Here is a 19,590-nt window from a genome sequence, read left to right on the forward strand (position 1 = left end):
AAAGTGGAAGGAGTCTCTTTTTCTCCATTAACTAGGAAACATGGTCATTGGCTTATAGGGATAAGAGAAGCAGAATGGGGCAGGTTTGTGGCTCAGTGGTAGTTCACTTGCCTAGCATTCATGAGTTCCATCCCCAGCACTACGAGAGAGAGAAGGAGAGAGAGAGAGAGAGAGAGAGAGAGAGAGACAGAGAGAGAGAGAGACAGAGACAGAGACAGAGACAGAGACAGAGACACAGAGAGACAGAGAAAGTCAGGAAAGATAGAGTATACTTGCAATCTCAGTCTAGAAGAAACTGCCGACTAGGGAAAATGTGATTCCTAGATTACAGTGCTGTTCCCCAGCATCCCTCAGCTATCCAAGGTTCAAAGAAACCTGAATTAGACTGCCCTAGATAGACCTGGGATTGGGATTTAGGATAAGAATGAGGGCATAGCTAACACGGCACACCTCAGATCTCATCTGGTTATGAAGAAAATTGTTCAGCCATGAACAAAGAGCAGGAAACCAAGAGATCTTAATGAAGTTCAAAGGAAGGAATACTGAAAATGCCAATAAATCAAATATCGTGTTCAGAGAGAAGGATGAGACTTAAGATAAAGTCGATCGTGAACCCAAGTGTTTGATGAATGTAGGGGAGAGCCTGGAACTCTTCAGTCCTAGAAATGAGCAAAGAGGGCAAAATGGCTAAAGCTGGGGCAGGGGTATGTGTTTCAGGCTGGTGAAGAAGAAATGACTTAGTGCTTGGGGAGCAAAGACAAGACCTGAGGTACCTGGAAAAAACAGTCTCCCATAAACATATGAGCACTGCAGGGGGATGGGTTCCTGGGAGGAGCCTACTGTGAGTTAAGGGAGCAGGTGAAGAAGAGGGCGGGGAAGATGTTCTATCCATCAGGGCATGATGGATGGGAGGGAAAGGGTCAGTGAGCAAGCTGTCACCTTCCTGTGCTTATTTTTACTCTCATAAGAGTTTACATTCTTCCTGAAGAAGAATGAAAAAATGGAATTCCCCTTGGGGTCCCTGGAAACGACCAACTTCCGTCGGTTCACTCCAGAGTCACTGGCAGAGATTGAGAAGCGAATTGCTGCCCATCAGGCAGAAAAGAAAGTCAAAGACAAGCCTAGAGAGAAGAAGGACCAAGAAGAGAAGCCACGGCCCCAGCTGGACTTGAAAGCCTGCAACCAGCTGCCCAAGTTCTATGGTGAGCTCTCAGCAGAACTGGTCGGGGAGCCCCTGGAGGATCTAGACCCCTTCTACAGCACACACCGGGTAAGAGCTACCAGTAGGAATGTCTGCCCTCAGCTCTTGGAGAGGAAGTCTCAGTTCCACCCGGCCCAGGGAGTCTTCCTGAACCCTGGGTGATATGACAGTCTGCTAAAAGACTCAGTCCGTGAGAGATATAGCTAACTCACTACCTTGATGGTTTCTTTGAATCTTTATGAAATTTATGATAAGAGCTAATTAAACCCCAATCCTCAAAAAGCACACAACTGCTGCAGAACTTGCAGGAAAAGTTGGCAGCTTCTGGGGTGAGCTCTGGCGTAGGCCCCCAGAGGTGTTGGCTTTCTTTGCAGGTGGAGGACAGAGAACTTGATGTTAGGGGAGGGGACTTGGGAAAAGAGCACAAAAAAACAGAATGATTTGAGCCTGGGATCCTCTAAGTATGATCTTGGAAACCCTGGAGTCTTCCAAACTCATTCAGTGGATATGTGAAGTCGAAACCCTTTTGTAGTAATACTTTGATATCATTTGTTTCTTTTGTGCATGTTCTTTCGAGCATACAGTGGTAAACATGGAAGCTATTATTGGGGAAGAACATCATCACTCGAACAGCTACTGGAATGTATGTGTGTCTGTACATTCCTGTGTTTGAAAATTTCCTAAGTTCTTTATTTTTAATATGATATATATATATATACACACACACATATGTAAACATATGTACATGCATATTGTATGTATATACTTATATATTTATATACTTATATATTAGTCATATTTTCTTTGCTTCAACAAAATATCCAAGGAAATCAACTTAAAAAGGAGGAAAGGTTTATTTTGGCTCATGGTCTCAGAGGTTTCAGTCCTTGGCTACTTGGTCCATCACTCTGGGCCTATGGTGAGGTAGACCATCATGGAGGAAATTCATGGTAGAAGAAAAGTGCTCACCTCATGGTACCCAAGAAGCAAAACCGAGAGAGAGAGAGGAAGGGGCTGGGATCCCAATATCCCCCTCAAGGGTATATCCCTGGTGACCTAACTTCCTCTCACTTAGTTCTCCCTCTTAAAGATCCAACCACTTCCCAATAGTGCTACAGGCTGATGACCAAGACTTCAACCTGTGTCCTCTGAGGGACATCTAAGGTCCAAACCATAATGACACACACATATACATGCACATTTGGGTATAATAAAAAATTATAAACATAAATAAAAACTCTAGTAATGATTTTTTTAAATCAAGAAGTTTGAGAAATACTAATCTATACAAGAGGTGCTCTGAGACAGTTACATCACCTGTATCATACTGTAGGTGCTCTACACAGTCAAGAAAATGGTGAGTACATGTTTGGTAGTCACAAAGGTCGGGAATCAGTTATCTCAATATCGTCTGTAGAGAAATTAAAAAGGCACGGGAATATCTTTCTCTCTCCTCTCTCTTGCCAAGAGCCTACACCCTCCTAAATGCTTAAAGGAAGGAATCAGGCGAGAGTTTAGGAGGAAGTAGACAACAGAAGGAGCATCACAGGACCAGGAATGGTCCTCAAATCAGAAGCAGAATTAAATGCAATCAGAACTCCACAATGATGTTGCTAAAATCTTCCCCTGGGCAAGGCGCGTCTTATCAGCCCCCAGACAGCTGTCTGTCCATCAGGCACTCTCCGTGAGCCACAAAACAGGACTTTTTCTGGGAGAGTGAGGATATGGTTTTGAGTCCATGATCCTCCTAACTCTCTGCACCTCCCTCTGGCTCTCAGTGACTTGTGGCTCCCAGGCCCCTTCTTGCTCACATGCCTGACCCAACACAACTCATGCTCAAAAAACATGGCTGTGTCAGGATTTCTGCTTCTCACTGGAGATCCAACTCTGCTCTGTTTTGTTTTAGACATTTATGGTGCTGAACAAAGGCAGGACCATTTCCCGGTTTAGTGCCACTCGAGCCCTTTGGATATTCAGCCCCTTCAACCTGATCAGAAGAACGGCCATCAAAATGTCTGTCCACTCGTATCCTTTGCTCGGTTGCTTCTTCTGTGTGTTAGAATCAGGTTCTGTCCAGTACCTTCTTTAGACGTTAAAAGTAGAGCTTTCTACAATTGAATCCTGAGACTTTGAGGAGATTAAATTAACAAAGTTATTTGTGGCTTTAATATGCCCAATATCCCCAAACAGTTCCAAGATTGCCTCAATGGGACCTCATTGGACATGAGGCACTGCCAATATTACAGGTCACTCCAAAACTACTAGCAGTTTACAATATCTGTAGTCTGAGTTTCCCGCCATGGGGGAAAATGATGACTAGGGAGACATTGGTCAAACGTCTATATTACATGAGTTGCTTTAGGTAGCAGCAGAAGCCATCTTTAGTTTTGTTTTTTGTTTTATTTTGTTTTCAAGGCAAGCCAAGCTAGTAGACAAAAGAGACTTTGGCTTGGCTTCCAAAGATCTTCCTTGGTGACTGTCCAAACTGGAAATTCCCAATGACTAATTCAGCCCTGACTTCCAGAAAGTTGATATGCAAGAGCAGCCTTGCCTAGCAGATGGTGGCCAGCTGCTTCTTAGGAAACTCCAGTACAAAGGAGCTCCCACCTCACCCCACCCTCTGCCATGGGGGGAAGAGCTTGTGGGATCTCTGCACAGTTCTCACTGAGTAAGCATCCCATAGAATCATCTGCACACTCAACAAGAAACTGCACTGCTTGATGAAGGTGCATTCCATTTTCTGTTTTCATGTTATATCTTTATGGTTAATTAACCTGTGGAAGTTATATTTTCAGAATTGAATATTTGATTTCCAGATTCTTCAAAAGCAAAGCTCCCTTTTCCTAAATACTTTCTAAATGTCAATGCTGTCCTAGGTACAGAAGTCTTGGAAGCTGAGATTAGCATCCCCATGTTACAGATAATGAAACAGAAGTATTTAGTAAATTGCTCAAGGTCTCACAGATAGTTATGAGGTCCAGCCTCCATTCTTCTTAGGATAGTTCCTACAGTGAGGAAGTAGGTAGTTAATGGATATAAATTAGATATAAATTATTCTCTCAGTGTGTCGTCTCTACTTGGGCAGTTGTTGCTTTAAAAACACGTATATCTACATATATATCTACACAGAAATTACAAACAAAGAGAAATAACACATACATAAACTCCTCTTCGTGGATTTTGGTTGAATTACGTCTAGGTAAGTAAGAAACAGCTAATTGGAAATAAGATCCCTTTAAAGAACCAAGTGACCGGTAAATATTCTTTTCATCTTGAGATTTGAGAAGTATTTACTCCTAGGTAGCTTGTGACTCCTCAGTGGAGTCACAAGCTACCTAGGACACCTGTTGAGGGGTCTCTTTCTCACAAAAGTCTATGTTATAGAGCAGTTATATATTTGAATCTCATCAATTTGGTGACTGCAGCCCCAAAAGATATTCTTCAAGGTGTGGAATCCTCAGGGTCTATAATTAATATTTCACTCAAAATTACAATTCCAAATACACGTTCTGTGAATATTTTCATTTGTAATCTTATGCACAAAATATATAACATTTTAAAGGTTTTGTAGAAGTAGAGATATGATTTTAATTTAAACTCGGGTTAACATTTCCCCCTCTGTGGACATATTTCTTAATTTAATTGTAAATCAGCAAGAAAATGTGGTTTAATTAATAGAATTTCCCTGTTCAAAATAGATGTGTTCCTAAGTAACCATAAAACAAGGGTCACTAAAGGCACTTACAGAAAACTAAAGCCAATTTAAATATTTCTGCTCAAATTGAAATGAGTAGTGCACTTGCTCTCTCTCTCTCTCTCTCTCTCTCTCTCTCTCTCTCTCTCCTTTCCTGTAGGAAATCTTGTTAGGAGGCCATCTAGCTCTGAGGAAATGTACAAATAGGAGAAAGTTGTCTTTGGATCCTCCCAGCCACCCTTTCTTCCACGTTTACCCTCTTCCACTCACCTTCCTTTCAAAGTCTCCTTCCACTTCCAGAATACCTTTGCCTATTCCCTGCTCCTGGCATTTTCCTCTGTGGCAATGCATAGCTAATTCTATTTAGGATTTTCTTCCCAAGTGAGTAAGTCCCTTCCTGGTTCCTGACTCCTCCAGAAGTCTGTTTCCATCAATAAGACTGATCTCAGCTACATTAGGAAAATGATCTGACTAAAACAATCCCAGAAAGGCTGGTACCCTTCCACTTATCTCCAACTTCCTAACTTCTCTTTGGCTTTTAGAATAAAAGAGACTTTTAGGTGGGTGAGGTAGCACACACTTGTAATCCCAGTAGCTTGGGAGGCTGAGATAGGAGGATTGTAAGTTCAAAGCCAGCCTCAGCAAAAGTGAGGTGCTAAGCAACTCAGTGAGACCTTATCTCTAAATTAAAAAAAAAAAACAAAATAAGGCTGGGGATGTGTCTCAGTGGTTGAGTACCCCTGAGTCCCTGGTAATCCCCTAACCCCCCCGCCAAAAAAAAAAGAATAAAAGAGACTTTTGCTGGTTGGAATTTCAGGTCACCTTGTCTGGTGAAATGAAAGCCTCAGGACAGAAGGACATTTTGGAAAAGGGACTCTATTTTCTTTTCTTTTTCCAAAGGGTCTGTTATAGACAGAGCTGAGCCCACATCTCCACACCATGGATAACTGGCTGCAAGATCTCAGAAAATTTATTTAAGCTTTGAGATCAGTTTGCTCCGATCAAAAATATCAGTAATAATATCCAGCCATAGATTGTTGTGTGCTGTTAGAAATTAGTGGGCAGGGTTTTCAGCCCAGGTGAGGGATTCAGTAAATACAAGTGGTTATTATATGACAAGACCATGATGCTAATATTAGCTAAGAGTTATGAACTTGATCATTCAGCATCAAGGTGATCCTAGATGACATCAAGGAGACAAGGTGACGCTCAGCTCTTCCTTAACATTGGCCTCTCAGGTGGTTCACTGTATTTATTACTGTCACCATTGTGGTCAATTGTGTGTGCATGACCCGAACCGATCTTCCAGAGAAACTCGAGTGAGTAGATTGACTATAATCATTGTGCTGTTTTCGTTCTTTGTCCTCTTGCTTTTTTAAAAAAAATTTTTTCTTGGTGGCTTTTTCCTTTCATTTGTCCTGTCATGTCTCCGTTGGGTAATGCTAAATTCTGTTATCTATTTGACTTTGTAATGATTAGACTTCTCCTTTGTGAAACAGACTGTGTTTCACATATAATCTTCAATTTCAAAAAGGTATAGATTCGTAGCTCTCAACCTTAGTTGCACATTGAAATTTCCCAGAAAGAGATTTTAAAATCCTGTTGCCCAGAGGGTCTGAATTCATTGGACAGGGTGCCCTGAGCAGAAGAGTCCTCTCCACACCCTGCCAACACACACTCATTGCTAGGTGTGCACGTGAATGAAGTTGAGGGAGGACCTACTCTGAAAGAGAGGCAGGAGTAAAGTTATAACAAAGTTAAAAACAAATGTAGGGGGGAAGATATTCACAAAATAACTCACAAATGTAGATGTTTAGGTTGTCATGACTCACATCCTTCAAATTGACCTTAATATTCCTGAGCTTATTCTGTCTCCGTGGGTTAGCAGGCAAAGCCTCTGTAGTTTCAAAAGGAGTCCTTTCCCCAAACACCTGCACCACCACATCTGGGACAGAAGCCCCTACCTCAGTTTGTACCTTATGTTCCTTCAGGTATAACAACAGGATCTCTGCAAAGCTTTTTTAAAAATATTTTTTATTTGTTCTCTTTAGACATACATGATAGTAGTAGAGTATATTTGGACATATTCTACATACATGGAATATAACTTCTCCTAATTAGGATCCCATTCTTGCAGTTGTACATGAAGTGGAGTTTCACTGGTCTTGTATTCATTTAGGAACACAGGAAAGTTATATTCAATTCATTCCACGGTCTTTTCTATTCCCATCCTCCCTCCCTTCCCTTCATTTCCCTTTATCTAATCCAATGAACTTTTATTCTCTCCCCCCTATTGTGTGTTAGCATCCACACATCAGAGAAAACATTCAGCCTTTGGTTCTGAGGGGATTGGCTTATTTCATTTAGCATGATAGTCTCCAGTGCCATCCATTTACTGGCAAGTGCCATAATTTCATTCTTCTTTATGGCTGAGTAATAGTCTATTGTATATATGTACCACATTTTCTTTATCCGTTCATCTGTTGAAGGGCACCTAGGTTGGTTCCATAGCTTAGCTATTGTGAATTGAACTGCAAAGCTTTTTTTCCCCCCAACTTGTTTGTTTGTTTGGGTCTTTCTTTCTTTCTTTCCTTCGTTTTTTTCTTTTTCTTTTTTTTGCCAACTAGCAGTAATGCACCCCACAATAGAGAATGTGTTCTATTTCTATGTAAAGATTAACAGAGAAAAGATCTTGTGGTCACCTTGATTGATGCTGAAAAACCATTTGATAAAGTTCCATTTCCAGTTATGTTTTAAAAACTCTTAGAAAAAATTGGAATAGAATGGAATCACCTTGGTCTGAGAGAGGGTGCTCCTTTTTCAAAAGGTAGCCACCATCATACATAATTATGAACAGAGAGTCTTTCCCTTTCAGATCAACAACAAAAAAAAAAAATGTCTATTTTCACCTCTCCAACTTTGTAAAGGAGTATACAAAGGCAAGAAAAAGAAATAAAGGGTTCAAGAATAAGAAAAGTACCAAAGTGTAGTGATTTAGTATCATATTATGTATACAACATATCCAACATGATCTACAAACTATTAAAATTAGTAAGACAGCATAATGTAATAGCTGAATCTGAATTAATATACATAAATCAATTACACATCTAACAACAGACTAGAAAATTTTAAAATACCACTTACATTGGTATTTAAAAATATCAAGTACCTAGGAATAGGATTATCAAAGTATGAGTAAGATTTCTACACATAAAATTATAAAATCTATTAAGTAAAATTAAATAAAATCCAATAAATGGGGGAGATGATATTATGTTGTTGGACTCAAAGTCTCTCAATATTGGAAAAACTCCCCAAATGACTAGTCAGCTGAATCTGATTCCCAAGAGAAATTCCATCAGGCTTTTATTGCATTACTTGACAAAGTGACTAAATTTGTATGAAAATGCACAGAGCAAATCATAACCGAGACACTTTTGAGGAAGAAAATCAAGGCAGGAGAACTCACTCTACTGGGTGTGAAGATATCCTAAAGCTGTAATAATGGAGTAGTACGTCACTGGTGTAAGATCAGTCAGACCACAAACAGACCAATGAATAGGCATCTGATTTGTGATCAAGGTGACACCACAGAACAGCAGGAAAAGGATAATCTTCAGTAAATGATGCAGGATAATCAGGAATCCCAGAAGAATAATGACATTGAACATCCAACTTCACAGCACACACAAGAGTTAACTCTAAGGGAATTGATACCTAACTTTCTTTGCATAACACCAAGATGTAAAGCTTTTGGAAGGAAAAAATTAAAGAATATAATCTCAGAATAGGGAAAGATTTTTTTTGAATCTTTTTAGATATACATGAGAGTAGAGTGTATTTTGACATATTCTATATACTTGGAGTATAAATTCCCATTCATGTGGTTGTACATGATGTGGAGTTACACTGGTCATGTATTCACATAAGAAGGATAAGTTTTATCACATATGACGCAGAACACTAACCATAGAAGGAAAAGACCAGTACATTTCAATATACTAAAATTAAGCCTTTCTGTTCATCAGAGGACAACTGGTTTTTCTGGTGTATTCTTTTTCTTTTCTTCATTTTTAAAATTTTAATTGGTTATATATGACAACAGAAAGCATTACAAATGATATTACACATATAGAGCACAATTTTTCATATCTCTGGTTGTACACAAAGGAGAATCATACCATTCATGTCTTCATACATGTACTTAGGGTAATGATGTCCATCACATTCCACAGTCTTTCTTACCCCAGTACCCCCTCCCTTCCCCTCCATCCCCCTTTCCTCTTTGCTCTATCTAGAGTTCATCTAATCCTCCCCTGCCCCCACCAGCACATTATGAATCAGCATCCTTAAATCAGAGAAAATATTCGGCATTTGGTTTTGGGGATTGGCTAACTTCACTTAGCATTATATTCTCCAACTTCATCCATTTACCTGAAAATGCCATGATTTTATTCTCTTTTAATGCTGAATAATATTTCATTGTGTATATATACCACATTTTCTTTATCCATTCATCTACTGAAGGGCATCTAGGTTGCTTCCACAGTTTAGCTATTGTGAAGTGTGCTCCTATAAATATTGATGTGGCTGTGTTACTAAAGTACTCCTTTGGGTATAGACCAAGGAGTGGGATAGCTGAGTCAAATGGTGGTTCCAGTCCAAGTTTTCCAAGGAATCTCCATACATCTTTCCATATTGGCTGCCCCAATTTGCAGTCCCTCCAGCAATGTATGAGTGTACTTTTTTCCCCACATTCTCACCAACACTTATTGTTGTTTATATTCTTGATAGCTGCCATTCTGACTAGAGTGAGATGATATCTTAGAGTAGTTTTGATTTGCATTTCTCTAATTGTAACAGATGTTGAACATTTTTTCATATATTTGTTGACTGATTGTATATCTTGTTCTGAGAAGTGTCTGTTCAGCTCCTTGGCCCACTTATTGATTGGGTTATTTGCTTTTTTGATGTGAAGATTTTTGAGCTCTTTATATAATCCTAGAGGTTAGTGCGCCATCTGATGTGTATATGGTAAAAATTTGCTCCAAAAATGTAGGCTGTCTATTCAACTCACTGATTGTTTCTTTTGCTGAGAAGAAGCCTTTTAATTTGAATCCATCCCATTTACTGATTCTTAACTCCTATTCTTGCACTATAGGAGTTTTATTAAGGAAGTCGGGGCCTATCTGACATAATGGAGATTTGGGCCTCCTTTTTCATCTAATAGATGCAGTGTCTCTGGTTTAATTCCTAGGTCCTTGATCCACTTTGAGTTGAGTTTTGTGCATGGTGAGAGATAGGGATTTAATTTCATTGTGTTGCATATGAATTTCCAGTTTTCCCAGCACCATTTGTTGAAGAGGCTATCTTTTCTCCAATGTACATTTTAAGTGCCTTTGTCTAGTATAAGTTAACTGTATTTATGTGGGTTAGTCTCTGTGTCCTCTATTCTGTACCATTGGTCTACAAGTCTATTTTGGTACCAATACCATACTGCTTTTGTTACTATTGCTCTATAGTATAGTCTGGTATAGTGATGCCGCCTGCTTCACTCTTTTTGCTGAGGATTGCTTTAGCTACTCTGGGTCTCTTGTTTTTCCAGATAAATTTCATGTCTGCTTTTTCTATTTCTATGAGGAATGTCATTGATATTTTGACTGGAATTGCATTAAATCTGTATAGTACTTTTTGTATTATCATGTTGACAATATTAATTCTGCCTATCCAAGAACAAGGTAGATCTTTCCATCTTCTAAGGTCTTTTGTAATTTCTTTCTTTAGCCTTCTGTAGGTCTTCTACTACTTTTGGTGTTGATTTTGTTTTTCTTTTTCTAGGGTTTTGAGATGTAATGTTAAGTCATTTATTTGTTGATTTTTTTCCTTCTTTTAAGGAATGAACTGCATGCAATGAACTGTCCTCTTAGTACTGCCTTCACTATGTCCCAGAGATTTTGATACATTTTGATACATTTATCTGTGTTCTTATTCACCTCTAAGAATTTTTTAATCTCCTCCTTGATGTCTTTTGCAACCCATTGTTCATTCAGTAGCATATTATTTAGTCTCTAGGTGTTGGAGTAGCTTTTCTTTTTAAATTTTATCATTGATTTCTAATTTCATTCCATCATGATCTGATAGAATGCAGGGTAGTTTCTCTACTTTTTTATATTTGCTAAGAGTTGCTTTCAGCCATAATGTATGATCTATTTTAGAAAAGGATCCATGTGCTGCTGAGAAGAAAGTGTATTTTCTTATTGAAGAATGACATATTCTATATATGTCAGCTAAGTCTAAGTTATTGAGTATATCATTGAGTTCTATAGTGCCTTTGTTCAGCTTTTATTTGGAAGATCCTTCCAGGGGTGAAAGAGGTGTGTTAAAGTCTCCCAGAATTATTATGTTGTGGTCTATTGGACTCTTGAACCTAAGTTTGATGAATATAGACACTCGGGCATATAAATTTATTATTGTTATGTCTTGTTGATGAATAGTTCCCTTAAGCAGTATGAAATATCCTTCTTTATCCCTTTTGATTAATTTTGGCTTGAAATCTACTTTATTTGATATGAGGCTGGAAATTCCTGCTTGTTTCCACAGTCCATGAGAGTGGTATGATTTTTCCCAACCTTTCACCTTCAGTCTGTGTATGTCTTTTCCTATGAGATGAGTCTCTTGGAGATAGCATATTGTTACATAATTTTTAAAAGACAATCTTGCCAGTCTATGTCTTTTCATTGGTGAGTTTAGGCCATTAACATTCAGGGTTATTACATTATTTGTATTCCCAGCCACTTTGTTTATTTTTGGTATTTAACTTGACTTTGTTTCTCCTTTGATTAGTTTTTCCTTTAGTTTAATTCCTCCCTTTGCTGGTTTTCATTGTTGTTTTTGAATTCCTCTTCATGGAATATTTTGCCAAGGATGTTCTGTAGTGCAGGCTTTCTATTTGTAAATTCTTTTAAAACTTTTGTTTATCATGGAAGGTTTTTATTTCATCATCAAATCTATAGCTTAATTTTTCTGGATATAAAATTCTTGGCTGGCATCCATTTTCTTTTAGAGCTTGGTATATGCTATTCCAGGATCTCCTGGTTTGGAGGTGTGGGTTGAAAAATCTGCTGAGATCCAAATTGGTCTCCCCCTTTTTGTGATCTGATTCCTCTCTCTTGCAGCCTTTAAGATTCTATCCTTATTCTGTATGCTAGGCATTTTCATTATAATGTGCCTTGGTGTAGATCTGTTGAAATTTTTACATTTGGTGTCCTGTAAGCTTCTTGTATTTGATTTTCCAATTCATTCTTCAGGTTTAGGAAATTCTCTGATATTACCTCATTGAAGAGATTGTTCCTTCCTTTGGTTTGAAACTCTGTGCCTTCCTCTATCCCAATAACTCTTATATTTGGTCTTTTGATGTTATTCCATAATTATTGGATGTTCTGATCATGGTTCCTTACCATCTTCACTGTGTGGTCAACTTTATTTTCCAGATTGTATACCTTGTCTTCATTATCTTATGTTCTGTCTGTTGATGATGCTTTATATTGAGTTTTTTATTTGGTTTATTGTATCTTTCATTTCAAAGATTTCTGATTGTTCTTTTTTCAGACTCTCTATTGCTTTCTTGAAGTAATTTTTTGCTACCTATCTTTTCTCCCTTATCTCTTTGTTGGTGTGATCAATGGTTGCCTATATTTGCTCTCCTATCTCTTTGTTAGAATGATTAATTTTGCCTGTATTTTCTCATTTAGGTCATTCTTTAATTAACAGATCATTTTAATTATGAACATTTTAATTATGAACCCCTTCTCTGACATTTCATCAATTGTGCTAACATCGGTTCTGTTATTATCATATCCTGGTTTGTTTGGGGCACTTTCCTCCTTTGTTTTCTCATGTTGTCTATGTGATTTCTTTACTTGGAGTGTCAATCTGAGGTATTACAGTTTCTACCCATAATCTGTGCAGATTATCTGTATCTCACCTTGGTGTTGGGCTTCCAGACCCTGCCGTGTCCCAGGATGGATGCTACTGCAACTATAGGTTGTGGTGGCAATAGCAGGAGGTAATTGAGATAGCAGTGGAGGTGCCCAAGAGGGAGGCAACTTCTTTCAGAGATGGGGCTGAAAGGGTGGGCCTTATACTGGCTTTGGTATGCCTACTGCAAGATATAGCTGCTTCTAGGCCCTGTCTGTTATACCAAAGGTAGAGGCTACTGCATGGAGAAGGCTATGGGGAGTATTTATTATTATTATTATTATTATTATTATTATTATTATTATTATTATAAAGGCAAGAGAAATTGCTACAAATTAGGAGCAATTTCTCCTAATTTGTAGCAATTTCTCTTGCCTTTATAATAATAAAAACCCCCAAGACAGAAGAGAGAGATTGGGAAGAGACCGCAAAGTGCTTATAATGTTCCATTTTGTGAAGCAGGTAGTTGTCACACAAGCTGCTATGAACTGAAAATTCATACATTGAAAATCTAACCTCCCACATTACTGTGTTGGACATACAGCATTTAAGGTGATGAGTGAGGTCAAATGAGGTCACCAGGGTGAAACTCTTATCTTATAGAACTGGTGTTCCTGTAAGAGCCCTATGAATACCTGGAAGAAGATAACCATCTACAAGCCAGGAAGGGGATTTTTGTTAGCCCTGGATCCTCCTGGCACTCTGATCTCACACTTTCAGTCCCTGAACTGTGAGAGAATTTCTTTTGTTCAATTTTTCTGTTCTATAGTGTTTTGTTGTGTCATCCAGAGCTGATTAATACACAAGCATTCATTTGAAAACCACATAAAAACATAGAAGTTTACATCTCATGTGCATTTTTATTAATATTACATATTCTAACAAAATGTTTTAAAAATAATTTTTAAAAAATAATTGCACTGAATAAGTAAAATACAAATCAGAAGACAGTAATTAAGGAGAGAAATTGCAAAATTAGAAAATCCTATTGTATATCACTAAAATCACATAGCATGTAAAACTTTTATCCTTCTTTTGAACTTTTCATACAAAGCACTTCTTCTCAAAACGAGTTATTTGGGAGTTATCCGGGGATTCTGGTTAAATATGGATGGTAGCATGCATATATTTTAGCCCACTCTCTCAAAATGCCAATAAAATGACAGCATGGAAATAAGAGCAGTATAAATACACAAGAACAAAGAGAAGAGAACGGAAATCACAGAGGACAAAGGCTGTCAAAACAATCTTGGGAGACCAAGAGTGGGTGGGAGAGTGGTAAATCACTTAGCTGATCAGGGCTTGGTAAGCCACGGCGCCTGCAGAGGGGAATAAAAATGAGGATCAGGCATTTTACCCCCTGCAAGCTCCAGAGGTACCGGAAACAGTGACAGGATACAAATAGCAAAAAAAAAAAAAAATGGGAGCAGAAAGAAAAAGAGAACGTGGGAGCAGAGAATATGTTCACTTATTGTTGTTTCTATAATAGTGAAGTTAAAAAAAATCTTCTTTAGGGTTGATAAATCAAAGAAGGTGGGGGGAAAGTCATGTTCAACAGCACAAGGGTAAGCCTAAGAAAGTTGTTATTTAATGCAATGGATGGATAAACCAAAGAGGAAACAGAATTGTTAAATGTAAATAAGAGATTCTGTTTCAGGAAATAGCATTTTTAAGGGTAATGTATTACATAGTTTTAATTATGATGATATATTTAATTATGATGATATATTATGATGATATATTTAATTATGATGATGTTTGTACTTACAAAGCTAAACACTACAGCAAAATTACAAACTTTTCTTTTCATCAGAAGAATTGTACACAAAAAATAAAAGGAAATAAAACATGACAGGTAATCAAGTATTTTAAAGGCCATAAAATACATAATACAAGCAAATCTGTCATGTCAGCAAGTATAAATGGATTTGACTCACTTAATCAAAAAATTCATATAGTATTACCTAAGAAAGATGTTCTTCAGAGTGACACAAAAGACTAAAATTAAAGAATTGACAAAGATGCCCCCAAAGGCAAAGAAAGCAAGTCATGATCTGTATCAGAGAAAGTGGAAGTTAGGCTAAAAAGCATTGAACATAACAAAAATGACATGTTTTAAAGTTTATTCATAATGGTAATTCACCTTTTTTTTTTTTTTTTGGTACTGGACATTGAAATCAGGGAACTCGATCACTGAGCTGCCTCAGCCTCCCCAGCTGCTGGGATTATAGGCATGTGACATCACACCTGACAATTCATATCTTTTTAACAAATAGCATGGCAACACTATTTATAAATCAAAAAAGTGTGTTAATAGACACAAACATTGAGGACTAGGAAAGATTAATTTATTTCTTTCAGTCTATACCAGATCAAGTGAATTAAAAAAATAAAGAAAAAGATGACTTAAGCTATATAAATATGATATATCTGATTATTATATTGCAAACTATATTCCCTGAAAATAGAGATTATGTCTCCTTTTTAAAAGACCATACAAATTGACCAAATAGTAAATCACCCAAAAACCTCAATAAGTTCCAGAAATAGCATAAATTAACATAATAAAAAATGATCTGATTTCAACGCAATACAATTAGAAAATAGTAGTAAAATCAGAAAAAAATGGGAAGTCTTTTCACTTGATAATTTTAAAATCTTCTCTTAAGAAACTCTTGCATAAAAGATTTATAAATTTAAAGACTACAGAATTTCTAGGAAAGCAAAATGTTTTAAAAACCAATTTAATTGGAACCTTAAAATGTAAAAATATGTTCAGGATAATTTACAGCATTCATCATATCATATTTATATTAGTAAAAGTTGAAAAAAAATATTTAAGTACCTAACATAAAACTAGACAAAAAATGATAAAATAAATGAGAAGAAAACAGAAAGAAAAAATAATTACAAAAGGAGAAAAAATTGGAAAGCAAAATAAGAGAATTAATACATACAAAAGGTGCTGTTTTTTTTTAAATGCCCAAAACCTTTATACTGAAAAATGATAAAATATTATTGAGAAAAATTTTGAACCACTTAAATAAACTCAGGATATCTCAGGTTAATGGATTAGAAGCCTCACTACTATTAAAATGTTAATGGTATCCAAATTAATCTATAGATTCAGTGAAATGTCAATTAAACTCTCAGTAGTGATAGTTTTGCAGAAATTGGATAAATAGCTTTCACTTGCATGGATGAAGGAAAATTTACTTAATGATTACCCTGTTGATAGGCATTCATGTTGATTCTAATCAATGTAATCCTCCTATTTTGCCATTATAGTTAATTCTCTGATGAATAACTTTATGCACATATCTTTATACACATAATGTGGGTCAATTTAAGGAATAAATTTCTAGAAGTAGAATTACCTGGACCGAGGCATGTACCATTTTAATTTTTGAGATATTGTCCAATTGTCTTCCACAGTTATATCAATATCCATTCCTAGTGATTATTAAATCCATTGTTTATCAGATTTTGCATTAACTGAATTACTGACAGAATTTCCTTTATAAACACACTTTGAAAAAACATAAAATATAAAAAAATCTTCCTATCTGATGCTAGTCCTGGAAACTCCTGTGACAGTATCTGGTGATGCTGAGCGTCCTTGGCCTTGTGGATTTTACTTTTGAAATGCAAACTGATAACAACCATTAGTTGTTTGCTACATTGCTGGGAGTCCAGAAGAAGAAAATAAATATCCTCGGGATAGACTGGAGCTCCAAGGATCATGCTGTGTATTTTTAAGGGAAAAATAAATTGTAGCCAGTGAAGAATCAGAAGCAAATCCTATCTCTGTGTTCTTGATACAATCTTGTGGACCCAAGTGGTTCCCTGCATTTACCTTCCCTCTCTTTCATTAACCCTCCCTGAAACACTAACTTTGCACTATTACCTGCTGATAATCATAGCTCCCTACCTCCCTGACTATCTGTTTGCCTGAAGGAAGATAGAGATACGTATTCCATTTTAAAATCACTTCTTGTGCTCACAAAGTAACAAGAGATCCAGTAGGGCTAAAATAGAGAAGAATATGACAGATTGACATTCAGGAGGAGGCGAAAGGTGCAAACTAGTTAGCAGCCACTAGAGTAAGACTTTCCCACTATTCTCATGCCTGGGACTCATGCAGAATCATGGAAAGAGTACTTTAATAATTTTAGGACACTCATCACTAACCATACTGAGACTCTGGAAAGACAACTGACAAATTGCAGCAGTTTGGTTGCAGAGAAAACCATAGTGAAAAGAGAAGTGTTTTATCATCTGGGGAAAAAACCAAACAAACATGTGAAGTGAAGCTGAGCCTAATGGCAAATGGAATTAGGTCCCTGGCACTGCCTACATATAGTTTTTTTTCTTTTCAAATTTATGAGAAAGCTATCATATCGTATGCATGTTTTATCTGATGCTTTTAAAAAATCAATATTGTGCTTTGGTTATTTATCTAAATGGACAACTGTAGACCTCATTGATTAATTTTCACTGTTATATAATATTCCATAAAGATATTCTGTATTTTCTTCTAAAGGTCATAATTTTTCTTTCCACATTTAGATATTTCATCCTTCTAGAATTTACTTTTGCATGTGTGTTGTATGAGACAGGTTTCCAATAATTCTTCATATAAATCATCCCAACCTCATTTTTAATGGACCATCAATTCCCAAGTGATTCCTACAATTGAGTCTGTCACATACCAGATTCCCACTCCCACTTGAATCTGTTTCTTCCAGGAATCTGTCATTCATTTCCTGCATCAGCATCACACAGATTTAATGCTTTATAATAAGACATGGAGGGTTGATGCTTGGGCACCTGCTTATTTGTCTTATTGAAAATGATCTTGTTTCTTTTTTCTCATTTCTGTAGCACATATCAATTTAAGGGTCATATTTTCAAGCTGTATTCTGATAATGCTGTTGAAAATTTATCTATCATCACAAGAAGAATCACCATATTTACAATATACAGCCTGCCCACACATCAGCCTGTCATATCTCTTAATTTTTACAGGACTTCTTTTATATTCCTCCATGAGATTTTTATAATGTCTTGTCCCTACATACATTAAAATTTTGATTTCTTTTTTGAATATTTATTTTTATTATTAAATATGTCCAGGTTTTGCATCCAGCAAATTTGCTGAGATCCTTGACAAGTTATGTTTCTCTATAGATGCTTTCAGACTTATTACATGGTCAACGATATCATCTGCAAGCAGTGTTGAACTTGTTTCTTTCCTCTATGGTCTTTATGTCTCTTGTTTATTTTTCTTGTCATATTAAATTGGCCAGGACCTTCAGCGCAATGCTGAGTCTAAGTTGTAATCATGAGCAGATTCTTTTCTTCCTGGTTTTCAAAGAGTGTGCCTCTAAGGTTTCATGATTGTCATGATGTCCATGAATTCTCATAATTACAAGTTGTGGACAGTTCGTTCCATTTATAGTTTGTTAAGATTTTTGTTATAAATATGTGTTGGATTTTTATCAATATCTTTATATTAATTAAGATCCACAGAAAGTCTTTCATCTGTTAATATGGAAGTCTACATTAATGGATCTGCTAACCTGTTTGTCATGCAGCTGATATTTCTACCAGATGTAGTTTGCCAGTATATTTGATCTATTTTGGTAAATGAGGTGGGTCTATAATTATGTTATATATAAATATAAAGCATCAATCCACCACAAGACAAGTGGAGAATGGATGTCAATAACTTCACAAAATATGCAAGAAAATATAAATCATGACAATGTATAATCTTCACTGAATTTTATTGGATCGTTTTGCCCTGGAACCCAGTTTATTATCTCTTATCACTTTTATCAAATAGTGATATTAAACTACCAAAACTTCTATATTATTTTCCCCACTTTTAAAACAATTGACTATCTCTACAAGCACAAAATAAGGCTTTTCCTAAGCAAAATTTTCAGATTCAATGTTAAAGGTTGAATAGACACCATAACTATAGAGTGACCTGTTCATCTTCATATCAAAAACAAGCACACTCTTGCTAAGACAGGAAACCAGCTTCAAAATCAATGATAGATATTGTGGTTGGAAAGGAAGCAAGAAAAACAATTGGTAGAATTCTTTCAGCAGAACCACTGTATTACTTATAATGTGACTGGCATTTAAAATCAATGACTGTTACGTATGTGAACAACGACATTTTACTTTATCATTGAACAAAACTGACTTAATCAGTTGTCAGCATATGTTCAATCTATATGTGAGAGAAGTGCTTAATGAGGCTTTGTTCTACTTACTGTGAAGCTGATTTTAAAAGAAGAGATTTTCTTTTTTTAAATTAAAGATTAGTTTTAAACTATGAAACATACTTTAAAAAGTAATTTGGTTTTATTGAGTGGGGTAGCACATCCCTGTAATCCCAGCGACTCCGGAGCCAAAGTAGGAGGATCAAAAGTTTGAGGCCAAACTCAGCAACTTAGCAAGGCCCTAAGCAACTTAGCAAGACCCTGTCCCAAAATAAAAAATAAAAAAGGCTGGGACATGGCTCAGTGGTTAAGTGACCCTGCATTCAGTCCCTGGTACCAAAAAACAAAAGAAGGTAAGTTGGCTTATACACCAGTATTTGTAGCAGTATTATTCATAAGAGCCAAAAGGTGGAAATAACTCAAATTTTCATTAATAGATGAATGGACAAACAACATGTAGTTTATACAGAAAGGATGGA

General features: G+C 36.6%; 1 protein-coding gene across 4 annotated transcripts in view; it reads left to right on the forward strand.

Moving 5' to 3' along the window:
• Positions 1 to 1,000: 1,000 nt before the first annotated feature.
• The window catches only part of Scn10a (sodium voltage-gated channel alpha subunit 10), a 92,260-nt gene continuing 73,670 nt past the window's right edge, over positions 1,001 to 19,590 (forward strand). For all 4 annotated transcript variants that reach the window (XM_078038114.1, XM_005317385.3, XM_078038115.1 and 1 more), the window contains exons 1-3: positions 1,001 to 1,270; positions 3,108 to 3,226; positions 6,134 to 6,214. In XM_078038114.1, the coding sequence (XP_077894240.1) occupies positions 1,001 to 1,270; positions 3,108 to 3,226; positions 6,134 to 6,214 (470 nt within the window). The remainder of the gene's footprint in view (positions 1,271 to 3,107; positions 3,227 to 6,133; positions 6,215 to 19,590) is intronic.

The sequence above is a fragment of the Ictidomys tridecemlineatus genome, chromosome 2, assembly GCF_052094955.1.
Source record: "Ictidomys tridecemlineatus isolate mIctTri1 chromosome 2, mIctTri1.hap1, whole genome shotgun sequence".
NCBI classification, from domain to species: domain Eukaryota; kingdom Metazoa; phylum Chordata; class Mammalia; order Rodentia; family Sciuridae; genus Ictidomys; species Ictidomys tridecemlineatus.